Source organism: Melozone crissalis, unplaced genomic scaffold, assembly GCF_028551555.1.
Source record: "Melozone crissalis strain CALT ecotype California unplaced genomic scaffold, PUWL_Pcris_2 ptg000018l_1, whole genome shotgun sequence".
Taxonomy (NCBI): Eukaryota; Metazoa; Chordata; class Aves; order Passeriformes; family Passerellidae; genus Melozone; species Melozone crissalis.
In genome coordinates this window covers 18,251,442-18,270,981 of record NW_026535796.1, presented here as the reverse complement: position 1 = coordinate 18,270,981, position 19,540 = coordinate 18,251,442, and the positions used below count along the sequence as shown (strand labels likewise).

General features: G+C 45.0%; 1 protein-coding gene across 9 annotated transcripts in view; it reads right to left on the bottom strand.

Annotated features, from left to right (window-relative positions):
• The window catches only part of ARHGAP1 (Rho GTPase activating protein 1), a 182,821-nt gene that overhangs the window by 160,661 nt on the left and 2,620 nt on the right, over positions 1 to 19,540 (bottom strand). For 4 of the 9 annotated variants that reach the window (XM_054276377.1, XM_054276378.1, XM_054276380.1 and 1 more), the window contains 12 exons: positions 16,930 to 17,124; positions 16,050 to 16,142; positions 10,808 to 10,837; positions 5,510 to 5,597; positions 5,137 to 5,268; positions 4,550 to 4,636; positions 3,842 to 3,940; positions 3,044 to 3,151; positions 1,757 to 1,833; positions 1,288 to 1,365; positions 610 to 738; positions 356 to 459 (listed from right to left, as the gene is read on the bottom strand). In XM_054276377.1, coding sequence (XP_054132352.1) covers positions 356 to 459; positions 610 to 738; positions 1,288 to 1,365; positions 1,757 to 1,833; positions 3,044 to 3,151; positions 3,842 to 3,940; positions 4,550 to 4,636; positions 5,137 to 5,268; positions 5,510 to 5,597; positions 10,808 to 10,837; positions 16,050 to 16,142; positions 16,930 to 17,071 — 1,167 coding nt within the window. In that variant the 5' untranslated portion in view covers positions 17,072 to 17,124. Of the gene's footprint in view, positions 1 to 355; positions 460 to 609; positions 739 to 1,287; positions 1,366 to 1,756; positions 1,834 to 3,043; positions 3,152 to 3,841; positions 3,941 to 4,549; positions 4,637 to 5,136; positions 5,269 to 5,509; positions 5,598 to 10,807; positions 10,838 to 16,049; positions 16,143 to 16,929; positions 17,125 to 17,344; positions 19,539 to 19,540 lie in introns of those variants that run through there. The other 5 variants (XM_054276379.1, XM_054276383.1, XM_054276384.1 and 2 more) reach the window with 4 other exon arrangements.

The following is a 19,540-nucleotide window of genomic DNA, read 5'->3' as shown; positions in this document are numbered from 1 at the left end:
CAGCTGCCTACCCTCCCCAAAGCCAGAGACAGAGAAAATAAGGGGAGAAAAGCTGACCAGGCTATGTCATAACAACAGAATCAAGAGCACTGGCAGATAATATCTCTACAAGTCCAAATCACCACTCATGATCTTCCCTCTTGCTTGAATGGCCTTGCAGTGGCTTTCTTGGCAGCAGGAAGTACTGCAAAGCAAATCTGAGCCCCCTCTTCTACTCAGCTACTTTGTAGTTCTACCTCCAGCCTGGGGAGCTTCCAGCCTCCCTGGTACAGACCACACAGGCTGTGTGCCTGCACCTTTAGGCTGCCTGTGCCTCTCAGCGTTATGACAAGTAAATGCTTAGGCTGGTGCTCACCTGCACCAGAAAGGCCGTCAGCAAACGGAGCACTTGGTAGTTTTCTTCTGGCAAATCCTGGAGCGTTTTGCGAACAACATCCACACGTTTCATCTCCTCCACACCTAAAAATCAAGAGAGACAGGACAATCCTCAGCACTCGTCCTGATGAAGGCCCCGCTGGCAGTCACAAGTTATCCCATGCATGTCTCCACAAAGACATCTTTGCCCTTAGCCAGTGAAACATTCAGGGAGTAGCACTTGTTACAACTCACTCTGGAAGCTGACAACATGGCTGTAGAGGCCAAAAGTAAGGAGGGGCTCAGGTAGCTCCCTCAAGAAGGTCTTGAGAATCACAGCAGGGAGGTGGACATCTTCATACTCCTGGAAATCTACAGGCACACCTGAGAAAGTAGAGCAGAGACTCAGTGCTCACTGGGCAAAGCAGCACCTCCTCCAGACAAAGGACAGGACATGATGGTCAGAGCCCAAAACTAAGGAAGAGGTATCTTAAAAAACACAGAATCCCAAAGTACCACATCTTCTAGCAAAGTGGAAAAATATGTCCCAAAATCATATACAAACCAGTGCTGAATGCAGCATTACATCTTTAGAAGTCATCAAATCAAACATGACTAAGTTCCATCCTGGTCATCTTAAGTCCCTTCAGTATAACCAGAATAAGATGGTGTATCTCACCCCAAGAAACAGGGAAACTTTCAGGAAAAAAAAAAGAATAGTCAAGGGAATACGAGTGGGAAGGAATATGCTTTCCACACAGCAGAAGTACCAAACACTTCTCCCTTGCAATTCAGGTCATACCCCAAGATGAGGCCTCACCTGCGGACCTATCAAAGAAGAAGAGGATCCATGATGGACTAGCTCCTACACAGCTGCAGTTGCACAGTAGTAATTAGGGAATGAGAGGGGCTCTGATGTGTTTGGGCACTTACCCATATTGTATTTTTGCTGGACCTCTCTGACAACCTGTGTATTTGCTGATCTCCGGAAAATCCCCTCTGTATTAAGAGCTGTGAAGTGACAGCAGATGGAGAAGAAAACAATCAGCCATGTGAGAGTCTCTAAAAATGCTGGCCTTTGCAATTATAAATCCATGCTGTGGGGCATTCAGACAGATATCAACAAGTCCCTTTTTTAGAGTGCAACAATTTTTTCTGCTTCCACTATATATCAAGGGATACAAGGGGCATTTGGATACTTTTACACAAGAAGGAACGTGAACTCCTGAAAGAAGGAGGTCTCCTAAACCCTCCACAATCTCACTTGAAGGCTAACTCACCTAATTCAGGCTTTACACCCTACTCTAGACTGCTGTTCTTCTTTATCTTAACACAGTCTTGATGGGAGCTTGGACAGAACAGAGGTCACTGATCTGGGACTGCAGCTTCCCCAAACACTTACCATGCTCCCGCAAGTGAGCAATGGTGTCTCTGACCACCAGAGGAACAGGAGACTGGTCAGGGCTCTTCTCCCTGAGACTGCACCAAGAAACAACAGGTTACACACAACTGGTACACAGGACTGGTCCTGCCTTACATGCGGCCTCCAACTCTTGAATTTACCCACACAAGCTGTACTACATATGATCTTGCTATCCCCATCCCTGGTTCAGCCATTATTCCAGCCTTCTATCCTCTTCACCCATCATGTTACATCATTCACTGGAGCAACTATGAGCTCATTACTAGACTACAGGAACGTTTTTTCCATCCTCTGTAAAAATCTCAACCTGTATATGCCAGGGCAAAGGGTTTCCCAGAAGGCAAGGATGCTAGTTATGAATCAGGTGAAAAGGTTTACACTTCCTTTTTCTTTCCCCATAGGAGCAAGGGCAGAAATAAGCTGACACACGAGAAAAAATAAATTTGGCCACCACATTTCTGTGACAGAAGATTTATCAACAAAATGGCCCTCAGGCAAAACCTCATGACACCAAGGTGCTCCCTGCCACCCTCACATTTGATTGTCCAGACCACTCGATAGCTGGGAGCTGTTGACCCCTCCCAGGCTGCTAACAAGCTCAGGCAGCACGGCACCACAGCAAACACCATCTGGAAATGTTGCACTGAAGCTGGGGAATGTGTTCCCAGACTGCCTCAGAGGATGTGTCTAGCTACATAGTACTGGCTCCTCCTCATTCCCCAGGGAGGCAAAACCACACTCAGTTAAAAATACCTTCAACAGTTACTCAGTATTACCAGCCCTTGCCAGCGTCTGTTTGCCTTTTTCACTGCGCAGGAATGGGGAGTGGGGTTCACTACAAGGCTGAATAGAGGTGCTTTTAAAATAGAATTTATGATTTCAAAAACAACTAGGAAACAAATCTGCAGTGCTGCTCAAAGCAGCATAGTCCTAAAGAGAACCCTGTCAGCCTCCTACAGACATCTTTTGCTCAAGAGAAAGTTTCCAGTGCCGTAAAGTCGTCCCCATGGCTCTTATTTTGCTCCTCCCTTAGCGACCCTAAGTTGCAAAAATAATCTAACCCAGGGATCAAGAGGATGGAACTGAAATTACTTAGTCAGGATCTGGACATGAGCAGAGAGTTCCTCAGGAAAATGATTGAAGTTTTGTAGGAAGTCTGAACTGCAAGAAATTTCGCAGCCATTTTCTGCTGTTGTTCAGTAATAAATACAGTGACCTCATACCAAGCAAGTCAGGGCAAAAGCAACACAGTCCAGAAATACTCACTGCTGTAGGGAGACTCCAAACTGCTGGTTTGGTAGTGGTGGGCGTGGGGGTGTTGGCTTCTGGGGCACTTGCAAAGGTTTCTGCAGGGATCTCAGGTATTCATCATACCTGCAGCAAAACACAGACTAGTAAAAAGGCACTCCACCTCCCAGAAAGTGCATGAACCCAGCACTGCACACCCACTGGTAGCAACACCAGACTGGTACGGTCAATTACACCTATGCAAACCACCACAGGCAGCTTTGCAGCACAAGAACAAACATCTCGTTGCCAAAAAAAAAAAAAAAAGCAGGGAGAAAAGGAGTATCTATCTGATCAAGAGGTGGAGTAGCTGAGTAACAACATGGGCAGGAGGCCAGGACAGCATTGTGATGAGACAGATGCATTTGTGGGTGTGGGACAGGGAAGCAATCTGGTAGGGCTGAGATTATGGGAACTTTGGGAAGCCCCAAAGACAAGCTGAGCAGTGCAGAATGAGCTAAGCAGGTGACCAGATGACAGCAGATGCACACCACGAGCTCCAGGTCAGTATCAAGGTCAGTATCTTGCAGGAAGTCCCCAGAGGGTGAGTGGGAGATGCAGGATTGGTGCCTCATTGCGGGAGAATTTTTAACTCAAAGACAGAACTGGGGACTGGGGCCAAGGACACACAGGAAGGACTATAGAGAGAAACCAGTCTTGAAGGCAACTTGACAGTACACCCTGCAAAACCTGAGTGGAACAATCTCTTCCTTCCCTTGCCCAAAAGGTCCCCTCTCACAGAACCCTAGGCGGGGGGGAGACAGACAGTATTCTCACTTTAGCACTTGGCTTGGGATCCCCAACTGTTCCAGCTTCACATACTCCTCCAGCTCACTAAGGTAATTCACATAAAAAATCTTTCGTCCAAATTTAAAACTGAAAAACAAGAGAAAGGTAGATATGTGAGGAATTGGGAAATCCAGTAACAGAACTGACTTCTTACAGAAAAGGAGTGCAGAGGGCTGTAAGAAAAATCAGTGGGGCAAAGGGTAGGTATGGCTGAGCAGCAGAGATGTCACCCACATCGCCCTCCCACTCCATCTATTTTACCAGGAGATGCAAAGACTTTCCAAGGTACATTAGAAGCCCTAGCAGGCTCCCTCAAATGGTGGATTTCTCCTTCCTTTGTTCAGCAGTAGGCTTGAGAAGATTTTACTCCCAATTATTTCATGGAGTTATTATTTCAGTAACACAATAAATTAAATATTTGAGTTATAGAGCCTGTAACTTTTTACTTCTACCTGGCTGGAGAGAAAAGGAGTAGCACAGAGTTGCAAACTCTGTAGGTTCCTAAATACCTACTCTGTAGGTATTTCTGGTGTGCGAGTATTTCTGAGCTCAGAAGGGGGATGAGACAGAAAAAGGTGAGAGATTCCAGGATAGGCTTGGCAGCCTGGGCTCAGCTTGTGCCCCCTCTGAGAAGGCCCCATTGTTCCCCTGCAATGTGAACATGCAGGTGAGCCTCCAACAGTGTTTCCTTCGTACCTGATCAGAGGCTTGAAGAGTATCAGCAGGGTCTTGATGAACATGGTTGGGTGCACGATATACAAGGCTTTGATGTTCTTCTTGTATCTGTCAACAGAAGCCCAGTAATGACAAGCTGTACTTTAAGCAGAGGAACCAACCTTTCCACAAGATTAGGGTGCCCTGGTTGCTTCATGCCTTTTGCACTGAGCCTCACCACACCCCAGCACCCATGGCCTCTGCTCTCCCATGCTCTGTAGTTGTGTCAGGCCACTCAGCAGCCTAAGGTCATGCTACCCTGTATTCCAATTTTCATCTAAAATCAGTGAGTAGCCTCCTCAGGAACCTACAATTATACCGTGGGGCTGACACACTTGCACCAGGTCCTGGGTTTGCTGCTTGCCTGTTGGCCTAAAGCATGTAACTACAGAAGGAGCTGTTTAACCTATGTTTCAGTCTGTGTTAAACAACAATCCACCTCCTCAAGCAGAGGAATAAGTGACAGTAAATTATGTATACACCAAGCTACACAGGAGGGCTGGGGAAGATCCTCTATGTTAGGGTACAGAACAGCACAGGACTTCCTTGCTTGCTGCAGCTTTACTCACTTGCGATCAAATTCCCTGTAGGCATCCCGCAACCAGCTCAGGGATGGCTTGTTCTCACTGGTCAGGCCATGGTGCAGGTACACCAGAGTGTAGTCACTCTCCACATACTGGTCCAGTGTGAATTTCAGGTACCTGAGAAGAAAGAACTGATGAACTCAATTTGTGCTCTGCTACAGAGAGCCTATTCCTCCCTTTGGGACTCTTTTTGTGTGCCATAACAGAGGATTTGCAACTCCAGCAACAGAGGTAAGCACTTGGGATGACATGTCCAGCTAAAAAAGCTACTGCAGATGGATCTGTCCCCAGGAATCCAGTATCTGAGAATTAGGTCAGATTTAAGAAATTAACATCAGCCTACTAAGATTCTACTTACCCCAGCAGTTTCATGTGATCTAGTTGATGACTTGGGGGCATCCGGCAAGCACTGAACAAAATTACTTTTCTTCCATATTTGTCATCACCTGCAGATAAAATGCAAGAGATTACAGGGAGGTAAGGACTTCATTGTGGTATTGGCAGCAAGGGGTAAAGAAAGAATGAGAAACCATCATAATAAGGCACAGCTGCCAGCAAAGCTAAATCTGATTTTCAGCAGTTATCATGGGCCTAGTGTGGAAGCAGAAACCTGAACGCCAAGGGCCTGGCAAGTCAACAATGAGAATCAAGAACAGATTCCCTGCTCCAGCCCTGAAAGGAGATGAAGGACTGAAAACCAGAATGCCTCCAGGCACATAGGCACAAATACAGAGCAGAGTGCTCAGAGCATTAATCCTGCAAAGCTGTGCCTGGGCATTGCTCCTGATACACACATGTCCAGGGGGCACAGGGAAAACTGCCCTTCACTGGCACAATAACTCTTTCCATCCTGCACACAGTCCCAGACTAACTTCTAATAGTCTGGTGCATCTGTTTTTTGCTTCACCTGGAGTTTAGTTCTGCACACAGAACACAGGCCATTTCATACCCTGGAAATCAAGAAATTCCTAGAAAAAGAGCAGTTCCAGATAAGAACTCTTCTGGATGAGTTCCAGATAATTTCTCATCTTTCCAAAGGAAAGTCTCTTTGACAGATGGGCCAAGTAGGGCTGCTGGATTCTCCAGAAGGATTGTAGAATAAGCTCTTCACCGCTTCCTAGATTTTCCATCCACAGAGAGATTTTTCCAGCCTGAGACAGAAGGAGCTGCAAAGTGCAGCACGACAAAGCATTCTTTGTAAAAGCCATGCAGAAAACAGTCCCCATCACACTGGAGCCAAATAACCCATAAAGCACCGTCATGTCATGGAGGACACTCCCAGGCACCACTTGAGGCTTCAGAGACAACAAGCCAAGTTTTCCCCAAAGCAAGTCTTCAACCATCAGTGGACTTCTGCCAGCAGAGATCTCAGCCCCATGAACAAAGCCCAAGCAGACACGCATGGCCAAGCTTAGCAGACATGCTGGGGAATAGAGAGATTTGCATAAGTGAGAACCAGGTCACAAATCCTGCAGACATACAGAGTTTGAGGAAAAGTCTGATTCTCTCCCAGACACAACACCCAATCCATTTCCACAAAGATGACTTCTTTTTTGCAGCATTGGAGATGAAATGGTTCCTTTAGTATTAAGGGTAAAAGTCTTCCCACCTTTTTAGCTACTCACCCTGCTCTGAAACCTGTGTTTTCTTGTCAAGCAGAGAGTGCAACAGTGAATGGGGCTGTTGAGGCTATAGTCAACAATACCCTCCTTACTCCCATATGGTAAAGCATCTCACACAGACCACGGCACAGAAAAGCAGCAAGGATCACTACCTATGCAGGACTGACCTGCAATACATCATTCCTCTTGAAATATATCCTTTTCCCAGCATGGATTTACAATATTCATGCAGCCATTTTCTAAGCTTTGCACAGGCTCTGGCGCTCAACTGTCATTTGGCTACACTTGCCACGCAGCAGCTGGGGTCTCGGAACAGCAAACCTGATATTTCTGGGAATGCTGCCTGTTAGTACCAGAGGACCACTTGGTGCTGCAAATGGCAGCCAGAGAACTCATACACACCAGCAATGACATTAAGATGCCCCTGGCCCCTTTTTGCCCCCATCTTGCCAGAACAGATTCTCTTGCTACTTTGTTCATTTTTATTTTCATCTTGCAAATCCCATTTTCAAGTCACCAGACAACACAGAACTTAGTGATGCACACAAGGCAGAAGTTGTACCAAAGCTAAGGACACTGAGGCAGCACTAGGAACGGGCCAGCAAAGGGCGGCACAGGCCATCACACTGACACACACATGCGGAGATACGGGCAGGGGGAGGGTGCACGACCTGGAATGCAGGACTAGGAGAGTGATGCAAGGCTCGTCTGGAACAACCAGGTACAGCCACAGCCAGGCCACAAGACCAACATCACACTGCATATCCCATGGCAGCCCACTCTGTGCCTACCCCAGAGTTTCTTGGTAGCTCACTGTGAGCATTAGGGACAGGTCTAATGTAAATGAGTTGTCTAAAAGACTAAGTGCCAGTTACAAAGTCCTGGGCAAGGAATATGGCATATTGTGATCCTTCCCATTGGTCTTGAGCAACTCATATGTCTCTATCTGAAAGACAAAGGCCTGTATAAAGCATCAAGAGGATGCAGCACTTGAGAATCGGTTGAGTTTTTTATACTCATGAAAGAGAACGGCCAGAAAGACAACAGATCTTTGCAGATCATATGTAGCTTTATGCTAAATTCAGAACAGATTATATCTTCAGTTAACTGAGGCTGCATTTCACACCAGAGTGGATGGTCTGAGGGCCAGATGCAGACTTCAAGTTTAATCACACACACAGACCTCTGTGGTGTGCAGTGCAGTACCATGTTTGTGCCATGCTCTGGGTGGCCATACGCTCAGCTCAGGCTTCTGGGCACTGATTATCAGACCTGACAAGCCACAATTCCAGAACGACATACCTTAAATAGCTTTCTCTGAAATTATATAAAAGCCTACAGCAAGGCCTATGCAAAGTCTACAGTCTTGTTCCTTACATAGTCTGGGATCGCTGGTAAAGAATAAACAGACAATCCATGACTCTTCCAAAGAGGAGATGGCATGTTTCTCCTGGACAATTTCCAGGGCCAAGTACATGAAAAGATAATCTACAGTGCCCTGGATGACTGAAAAAGGAGTGGCCTGTTTTGCCTTCCAAATCAGAATGAATTTATGCATGAGACCTAGAAAGGAACCAGCATGCCCTTTTCCGAGTTCTGGGTTTTGCTCCAGTTTCATCACACTGAGCTCAGCCTGTGAACACAGAGATTTTCAAAATGATCAACTGCCAATCTTGTTTCCACCTGACATATATCTGATCAGTCTCCTTGCTCCAGACATGACAAAATCAAAAATTCAGCATCAAAGCTGAACAATCAGTTGCTCCAATTTATAAACAAGAACCTAAAGCCCATTCCATGTATTCTTGTTGGAGGAAACTACCTTTGGGTGGCCCCTCTGCCTCCTACAGAACAGATTCTTATCAGGTTTGATCTTTCCCAGATGCTCCATCCCTTGTACTATTTGCTTTCCTGTTGGCAGCATTAATCTTATGTATCTAGGTTTTCACCCCTTGTTTGCAATTGCAAATAGCTGAAGTTTCCACTGAACACAACTACAGATCATGAAGTAAACACTTGGCTTCTCAGGCTGCCTCCTACCTCTCCCAGATGAGGAATGCTCAATAGCGAACAACAAACGAATAACAAATTATATACCATCAGTATTCAAAGAACACCCCAACTTAAAAAATATTTTCAAGTACACTGGAATTAAACTACCTCCCTGAAGGATGTGATTCAGATTATTTTGCTTTTAACAACAAAGAGCACGACAGTAGCCAATATCTAAAGCCAGACAAGACAGCTGCTCATCTAAAGAGATATGCAGTTGTAGCGCTGATTGACATAAGCTCCTGAATATTTTTATGGCACTTTTAAGGCCTGAACTGCATTTTTCTTCTCGCTCAAAAAGCAGCATTTCCAGGGCACTTTTAAGACAGGGGCAAGGAAAATCACTGCTGTGTGTCCAAGCCATGAGTGCAAGGCCAAACTTCTAAAAGGGCTGAAATTAAAATACTGAGGCAAATGTTTCAGATTAAAACCTGCAGCAATACAAATGTATCACAGCAGAAATTCACATCAAGATGGCAATAATGTCCCAAGATAGGGCATTAAATGAATCTGCATAGCCAAAAAATACACAAATCTGCACATGGAAAATACCTCCTTGGCATGCAAATCCTGTTATTTACTATTTCTAGGTAAATAGAAATATATTCATTTCATATCCTGAAATACATCCTGTAGCATTTATGTCATGATTTGAGGCAGCCTAGCTGCAGTCTAGAGACTGCTCAGTCCTACCTTCACCAGGTCGCCTCAGTTAGGTGCCTATCTTGTTGAAAGATTCATATGGGAATATCCTAATACTTTGATACTTGGACAATGCAGATGGATAAAACTTGCCACCAAAAGCTAGTGCTACTGCTAAAACAGCAAAGTTAACAGACTTGAGGGCCAAGGAAAGAGCACCACTACAGAACACTGGAATATTACTACACAAGTTTCACAAAGCTTAGCATGTTTAATCAGAGCCACTGTGAGTAAAAAACCTGTCAAATGTAATTTCATTTCAATTAGCTGCACTAGGCTTGTGGCACAGCTGGGAAATGTTTAAGTATAGTAGATTTTAGTTGCCTATTGAATTCCCACGTGGATTTAGCCCTGAAGGAAAAGAAGGTAGGGAGTTCAAAGCAGAAACATTTTAATACATTATTTCATCCACCTGGATATTCCCAATATCCAAACGCTGCCAGAATCAGAAAGCCTTATGAAGTGAATTTAGCTTTAACTGATACAAAAATATACTAGAGGGTCATATTAAAGAATGCAGTATGGGAGGATGTCTGAGAGCACAGAAAAAGGGGAAGAAGACTCCACATAACGAGGAAATGAGAATCAGCATTTCCATGAATTGTGTGAAGGTCTTAGCAGTAAGAATTTCACACCAATAGAAGTTTTCATGTACATTGAGAAGCATGAAAGCCCCAGCAGCCAAATTACTGAGACTTAGGACTGAAGTCCGGAGAGTATTAACAAATGCTCAGCAAGCCCAGGGAACTTAAGCACAGCTTTGGGCAAACAAGTTATAGAACACAACATCTCTGCAGCCAAATGGAGAAGAAATAGATAACAGTTGCTTTCAGATGGAGAATCCAGTTAAAGTGCCAGCTGCTTAGCACGTGAGTGCAGCAGCAGATCATGTGAAGGAATAGGAAGCAATCCTAGAATGAACTTCCAAACCACATACGATAACAGGATGAACTGGAGTTCAAACTGAACTGGTCCAAGCAGGCCACCACCATGACAGGACAGGAACAGGATTTACATTGAGACCCATGAGCGCCAAAGTGCCCAAAGTAAAGCCCACACACCAAATTTGGCTCAGATGATTCTGCTGTGTCTGAGGCAGAGGTGCAGTCCTCAGACAACAATTTTGTGCAGTCTTTGAATTCCTGAAAAATTGCCAGTGCAGCCTAAGGCTGAGCAAAGTTTGGGCTCCCCTGAGACAGTCCAGCTACAGGCCACGGTCATGCTAAAGGAATACCATGATCTACAGAACCAAATGTTAGCGCCACAAAAAATCTACCTACCTGGTTGGGCCCCATCAAGTGCACCCTGGTCTGGAGGAACAGAAAAAAAGTTATAGCAAGCCAAGCTTTGCATCCTTTCCCAGGAAGTACTCATGAGGTTAAAGTCTGAGAGCCTAGCCAGATTGCCACCGGGACGCATTTAGCTGCTGTCTTGCGGGATTCAACCTCCTTCCATTTCATCTTCCCCCCATGCTCCTCTGCAAAAAGCAACCTTATCTAACAATTAGAGGCAATAACAGCAAGCCTTGATTCCCAAATCTTCTTTTTGAATTTCCAACTCTGTATAATCAAATTTCTTGCCCTTACTGTTAGACTTCCTCTGCCACCAAAATGGTAACCGCTGTAACCCACTTTTAAAAGGGTTAATTGCAATTAATTCTGAAGTCCTCTGAACAACTTCAGAAGTGCACAGAGAATGGCATCATACCATATGAATAACACATCCCACACCCATAACTTTTTTCCATGATTAGTAGATTCTGAGTAAAAAAACTGAACAGCCAATTAGAATTTTAAAAAGGTTCCTATAGTTTATGAAGGCATTTATTATCACACCTAGCCCCTTTCCATCACTCTCACAGCTATATACTCAGCAGACTCACATGGGCCTATCAAGACAGGAGCCTTTGCAGAGCAGAGCTCTAGGAAGAAATTCTCCATTCCCTTATAAACTTAAAATTCCTTAGATGCTCTTCCTTCCCTTGACCTTGCATATCAAAATATGGTGCACAAGCTCAGCTTGCTTTGAGTCTATAGACTCAATTCTATAGAGGCAATTAATATTTTTTATCATACAAAATATTCTTAAAGAAATGAACAAACAAAACAGTTAAAAGCTGGAAACTATATCCAAAAGCAGCAGAAATGCAGGCAGTCTGTGCTGATGGAGCCAGTAACAATGTACCATGCCTGAAAAGTACCCTTGTTACCCTTTGCTGAGTCCATTAGCCACCAAAGACACCCTGCAAAACATCTTCAACACAAGTTTTGTCTGCCACTTCTACCTTTGCCTGCTTAGAGAAACAACAGCTACTGGTGCTCCAAGATTGATGTTACCTCCCCATGTCAATCACCAACACCTACAGCAAATCATCAGCACCAGTTACAGCTTTGGCACCTGCAGTCATGTTTGTTGGGTAGGTTTGGAACCAGATTCACCAATGAAAATAGATTTACTGCTGGAATTGCAGCTTCAATCCAGTAACACAAAAGAAGGTACACTCATAGCTCTCCACCTTGTTTTCCCACTTCAGTTACAGGTCTCACACGTATTGGCGTCACAGCTTTACTGCGAAGGCAGCCCCACAGATTGACAATTAATGGTGTGAGGCAGCAGATTTCCCACACAAACTAGCAGAAACATGCTTTGAGCTCCAACAAAGTTTAGAAATCACTGGGCAGGGATTACATAGCTGGAGTATATAGTGACAGCCACTTTCCTGACCAATGATACACTATCTTCTACCCTCCATGGCAGTGAGGAATTCATATGCCAATATATGTTAGGTCCCTGTTTTCTTATCCCAAAAGAAAGCAAGGCAATTACTGTGTAAAATGGGAACACTGATGAACCTCATAGCCATAGTTTTGCATATTGACCACAAAGAAAAGACCAGTATTTCAGACTGGGCAGCAGAATGAGGATGGAACACCTTGCCAGAGCTGACAAGAGCTCTGCTCTTCCCACACAGCCACAGGTTTCCAGTATGAACTGTCATTTCCAGAAACCTGCTTTAGACTATTATTAACTACCTGCCTTAGTTTTGCAAATCAGCTTCTGCTAAAATTCAAGGCCAAGGCTATGTCACATCTGCCTCAACCCCCAAGAGAATGGAAGCAGCACCTTTGCCATGTAAGAACTGGCAGGAGAACACAGAAACTCTCAACATAACAGAAACTTGGGATAGTTCCTTAACAGCTCTCAACCAGGAGCTTGTGTTTCCTCCAAATTCTATGTGACATGAGCAAGGGAAAAAAACAAGTGGACTGTGCAATGAAATCAAGCAGAAGTGGACTGTGCAACGAAATCAAGCCTCCTCTCTTTCAGCTTCAGGCCATGTGTAAACAGGAATTTCACTGCTACAGCGCTCACAAAAAGAGGCACTCAGAATCAAGAAGAACGAAACCACAGAGACCTCTCCAGAGCCTGTGTAAAACACTCCATAAACACACACTTTAAGGCAGATCTGAAAGGAACAACACCAACATCTTCCTTCAGAAAAGCATCAAGTCCCAGAACCAAAAGAATGTTTCCTTAAACCAAAATATTGTGATTCCTAACAATACTCCAGTTCTGAGAACTCCCTCAGGACTGTGGCCCAGATGCCTTTTGCTGACATCTTTGTGCAACACAGCACCACATGGGACAGCAGTGACATGCCTGCTCCTTTCCCATGGGCAGCCTCTTCCCACAAGATCCTAGTCCCCAGAAGAGACAGGAGCAATAGGGCACAAAGGAGAGTCTCCATGAAACCACTGCACTATTTTTAAGTGAGAAACAACCCCCAAAAACTTATTTTCCGAACAAATTCTGCAAAAGGTTTTTCAGTACTTTCCCCTCTTAGGTCAGATAGCCAGACATTTCAAATGAAGCACGCCTTGGACTGAATTAAGGCCAGCTAGAAAATGAGCGTGCTAACTTTTTAACATCAAAACTGGGCTTTTATTAAGTTATTAACTCAATGCACACATCCAGCAAGAAGCAATTACTTTCTGACCACACAGGATAACACTGGGATCATGAAGTTCAGCCTGAGGATGGGAACCAGCCTTCTGCTTTTGTCTCAAAATAGCACCATCATCACAGAACATATTTCAGGGCAGGCAGGAACAGAGTTAGCCACAAACTTTCTGCTCTGAATTGCAGAACAGGGAAGGACATGGGACAGAAAGCTAATGAATCAACAGAGTGGACAAAATAATCCTTGATCTGCTGCCATTTGCTAATATTTACAAGAGATCTAGGGTAATTTTGGTTCAGGCTCAGCATAGCCAGTGTTCATTGCACCTGGAGCTGACACAATTTGTCAGCAGAGCCACATCTGAACAGTTTCATATTAATCCTCCAGTGAGATTTTTATTCTCCAGGCTACCTCTAATGGGATTTTCCCAGACTTTCCCAGATTAATTGCCTCCAACAACAATCCAGAGAAGACCACCCTGTCCGATACTCTGAACAGTTAAAATTCTCAATTACTGACCAAAAAAAAAAATATCAGCTTCCCCAGAACCAAGATTATAAGTCAGATGCCTTTGATCCACGTCCTAAATTCTCCTTTCAGGAGATGAGAAACCAGCAAGTCTCAAACCTACATGGCAGCAAATCCTCTATCTGGAGCTGTGCTCCAAGCTCTCCCAGCACCAAGAAAGGCATCACAGCACATGCCATGTGTGGGACCATCACATGCTTCCAGACACATCAGCTACCCGTGAAAACTGGCCGGCAAGAGCCAAGAACAGAAGCTTCTCTGAGCTGTTTCTGCACTATTCAGAGACATTGCAGGGACACAGAGCTCACTAGGAATACAAATTTAAACCACAACGGGGAAGAGTTCAGAATGCAGGCACAGCTCCCAGTCAGCCATCATCCCACCCCGGAATCTTTTCAGGAAGCTGGCTAATTCTTCATTTGCTACCCCAGACTGTGTCAAATGGCCAAATGGCTCCGTTCCAACAGCCACTGACACACACCTCCACTGGAGCCATACTCCATTCAGAGACCTTGTCAAAGAAAAAGTCATGTTACCTTGGAACAGAAATCCCTCAGAAAGAGTGGTGTTTATCCCAGGAGGCAGCAGACAAAGTATATATCCTTGGTTTGGGCTGACATTCCAGTCATATCAATGTCTCTGATCTAAACTCTGCTAAGCACTTGGTCTGAAACTTAGCCTAAAGCAACAACTGTTATGTTTAACTCACCCTTTCCCACAGTCCTCAAATACCTGTGCCATTCACATTCCAAATATTCTGGCTATTACTACTGAAATGGTGGAGCCCACACATCTGTCCCTTTCCAGTTCCAGCAGCAGAGACCAGGGTGCAGACCTCTATAACTGGCAGTCCTGAAACTCCAGCCCCATGGAAAAGAAGCTTAGCAAAACATTTGCAAATGAAAACACTTCTGGCAAACCTATAAGGCATAACAGCCCAAATGTCAAACACCTGGCTTGTCAAACTGAGCAGGAAAACAATAAACAACAAGGTTTTGAGTCTGCCATTATAATTTTGTTCCACAAAAGATGGAACATGAGAGATCAGGAAAAAGAAAGTTCATTTGAGAAAACTGCCTAGAAAAGAATGATATCAAGACAACTCTTACCAAAGTAAGTGCCAGAGACTCTTTTCGTTGTGGTCAAACTCTGCTGCAGAACAACCCTGAATCAGGAGGACTCCAGCTTGTGCCTCTGCTTCCTTGATAATTCACATGTGGGGCAGGGACCAAGTTACAGAGAGATGGCAGTAGGAGGGGTAGGAGGTGGCAGCAGGAGGGGTAGGAGGTGGCTATAGTCAAGCAGGAAGTATGAATCAAGTCACAACAAGTTGTAGAAGTGCTTCTTTTTTAAAAAAACAAGGAATACAAGACAAAATGGCCTTACCCTTCACTCAGGCTCACCACAGCAACCTAAAGAATCCTCCAAAACTCTTTCTCATAGAAGTCCCCAGCAGTATATCACCAAGGGTTAGCATAAATAAAATAATATGGACAAGAAAACACAAGGAAAATCCAAATGCTTGTGACCCTGAATGATCAGGTCTTTCCTTGCAGTGGAACACAGACCTATTCCCCCTACTTCAGATTTCTGTACATGTTATTTCTGGACAGGATGGCAAGCTCTGGCCGTTCAGATACAAGTGATTCCACCCACTGTGGATTACTCAGTCAGCTGAGGACCTTATAACTGTATTGCTTAACTACATAACTTCTGTGGCATTATCAAGCAAAAACCACTTTTGTGTTCAGGATGTAGTAAAGAGCCATATCTAAAACAATTCAGCAAAATCAACTGAGTCCTGACAATAATATAATCAAGTCAGCAAGAGCCAAGAAGTAACCCAAGTTTAGCTGAAGTCAATGGAAAATTATACGTATCACAAACATTCAAGAAGTTTGGTGTTCTTTCTGTGCCACCTGTCATTGCCACTTGGTCTTGGCAAACAACAGCTGTTCCCAAAGCCCTATTAGAAAAGTCCTTCCTCAGCCCAGCTGCAAAGACATCAAAGGAGAAAACAGGAAGGTTCCTACCTGCTACTTCCACAATGTGGTGCCTGGCGATATCATAGTAGGGATGATCCCACTGCAGGTGAGTGACAGGCTCAGGGGAGCCTTTGGAGTCATCTGAACAAAGTACAAGAAACAAGCAATCAGAAGAATGGATCTGGAGCACATTGGAGAGTACAGAAAGATAGAAGTATAAGAAAAAATGGCACTTCTACATGGGACTAATGTATGTAACTATACACCTTGAAAACCCACTTTTGAAATTCTGAGTGGACATGGAATTCTGAGCAATGACTTCAGAAGAGTCCTCTCAGTCCTATGAGATCCATATGTGTCCCTCAGAATGTACACTGCCTCAAACAAATGTTCAAATATGTCACGAATATTCACAAAGACAAAACCCAAGGACATGGTCATGGCTTTTTAGGGAAAGGAGGATCTTAACATAGTCCCTTGATGGATGGTCATACTATATATCCTTGAGCTAATTTTCCTGACCTCTCTGTTCATAGTTCACAGCACAGGATTTCAGAGCAACAACTCAGATCTCCAGCCCCACCTCCCAGATGGAAGTTTGAGACCATTCCAGTCCAGAAGGCCAAACTTTCCTGCAAGAGACCATAATGGAGCATGCTCAAAGATTTACAGCACATCTATTCTGTCAGCACCAAAATGCAGCCAGGCACAGGACTGAGAAGAGCATATTTACAGCAGCTGGCTCTGCACTTTTTAGTGCTGTTCAATACTGAGGCTGATTCACTTGGGTGTGGTGCAAGTTTAATGCACCTATAAAGCTTTTAAATGGAGCTGGGGCTCTCTGTTTATGTAGATAAGACCACAATGCTGCAAGACAAACAACTGCTTTTTGGCCAAAACCCAGATCCCAAACAAGCAGGAAACTTACCTGATTTGGGAAAAGCAGGGACTTCATCTGATGGCCAGTTCTTATCATCTATGGAGGGGGCCAGTTTGAGCTGGCTGAGGGACTGGTTGGCATCATCCAAGCTCAGGTCATCCTGAAGATCTGTGAGCGGGTCTGCAGCCATGGTCCCCAAACACCGCAGTTTATTTCGCTGTGTCTAAACACGGACTGCAGAGACTGTTAGGTGAGACACAGAGATCACAAATCTACCTCCCCACAGAGACACTTCCTCTTCTCACCGATTTCCCCCCAATACTCCCTCATCCTTACTTATCCAGAGATCGTGTCCCCTCCCCCTTAATACAAGCAGGAACTCCTCCTCCTCCTCGCCAGAGGCACAACCTAGCAGATTCTTTCACGCCAATTGCTATCAAAAGCCATCAAGAGCTGTACCAACCCTCTCAAGGAATCTCTGCTTGACCACAGCTCTGGGCAGAACAGTTTTTCTCTCCTGAAACAGAAGCAGCACCAGGACTCTGCAGAAGGCGACAGGCTGCACCAGCCCCTGCCTGATACACTCCCTGTATGGCTCTGAGCTCCCCCTCCCTCCGAAGGGCTGGCACAAAGCCCGGCTGTTTCCACGGTTGGCCCAGTACTGGAAGCTTTCCCAAGAATCACCCCCCTCCTTCTCCCCATAATGGAGAACCAGAGCTCTCAACAACACTGAAGTGCGTGCTTCAGTGTGCTGCGATCTGAACAGAGAAGTGAACAGCTCCTCAAAACAGGAATTTTTTAGGCGGAGCTAGTAAAACAGGGAGAACAACACACATAGAATCCTCATCTCCTTTCAGCATCACCCAGTAAATCCTTTCTCCTACATAATAGCTAGAAGCAAGGAATCACTTCTTTCATTTAAGGCCATACTGCCTGAATGAGTATTTTTCACCAAGCATGGAATAAGCAGACCAAAGAATTAAAAGGGTCCGAGAAACACACAGCTCACTGCGTTTGCTGCTGTTTGCAAATATTTCTCACTCTCATCTGAAGCAGAAGATACATTAAAGCTGGGACTGAGCTAGCACAGCATACAGGACCTCCTAAGAGTACCAACTCTTAAGAACAATCCTTGGGAAGCTGCTGTTATCCTCTGAATTCAGTCTCCTGGAAGTAAGCAAGGAAACATTAAAAAGGACAACTATGTAGATCTGGACTGCTCACACTGACCACGTGGACAGTAATTCAGTGGTCAGCAGGCAGCAAGCCAAGAGGAAGTGTAGAAAAATCAAGTGACACCTTGCATCAGCAAGAGTCTCTGCAGCACTGTTTCACAGCGACGCTTGCGCTTACTTTGCTTTATAAGGAGAGCAAAGGGTTCAAAGATGATCTGAGACACAACACCTTAGTGTGAAAAGTATATTCACAGAAAAGCTATTTCCTTTAGCAGAATGGAGAGGGGGACGATGTTTTGCATCTTCCATCCCTGGAGCTTGAATGTGTATATTTATGCAGAGGAAACAATGAAACAGTTACTCAGACTGAGCACAGAGGACAAAACCTATGAGAGACTGAGCTCTGGAATGTGTCACATCCATGCTCAGGTCTATACTTGCCACCAAGCTTGAGAATGCATTTTGAGAGCACAGCAAATTGGATATTCAGCGGTTTTCTTCTCCCTCTGGACCATTGCAAGCTTATTATTTACTTCCTATCCTCCCTTATCTGCTACTCACCAGTTTACAATCAGTTTTCACCTCTCCAGGGCTCCCAAAGGACTGAAAGCTATTGCTAATCAAATGCAATGCTTCCCGAAATACAAAAGACATGACATATACAGACAGCAGGTCTTCAAAAAAACACATCAGACACACAGGGTCCCACCACTGCAGCCATGCAAAGATCCAAGCAAAATTATTTTCCCTGCCCTCTGGTCAGGGCTGCCAGAGCTGCCTGACCTCCTCTGATATCAACAGGACAAGGAGCAAGAAATTGCGTTCCCCAGCACTTTGAGCTCATGCTGGAACCACGCAGCAGTGGAGCCAGGGACCAGGACTCCCCACCCCTAGCAGCTGATCCGATTTCTATGGTAACAGCAGGCACTGACTCCCATGACTCAGCGAGCTTAAAGCATTTCCCACAGGAGCTCAGCAGCCCCAAAAGCCAGTGCTCCATGCTGAGGAAGCATCCATGGCTCCCCAGGACAGCCTCTCATCATTCACAGCACTCAGGGACTTCCCAGCCCTAGTGGCGACAGAGGACCCACATTTCACTGCTGCCATCCACTGAGATGCCTTTCATGGGAGATTCTTGGGGATGCCTGGTAGCAACCACTTCCCCAAAGACGAAACACCTGGAGACCAAATCCTCCCAGAGAGCAGTGATGGTACTGCCATAGGGCCAGCAAGTCACCAAGTGTCCCCACACTTGTCTCTACACTCACCACTCAGCTTCACAGTCAACTTGCAGCACTTGACCAAAGACAGAAGAGCAGGTTATTAGACAGCACTGGGGGATTTCCCCTGAGGCATAAAATTTATCTTAGTGTGGCACCATGTGGAAGAAGGAAGTTGTTTGTTAGTAGGATCCACACCACAAAAAGAGCCCAGTGGATAGTGCTCTGGCCTCACCCCTTGGAAAAACAGACAAGGCTCTCCAG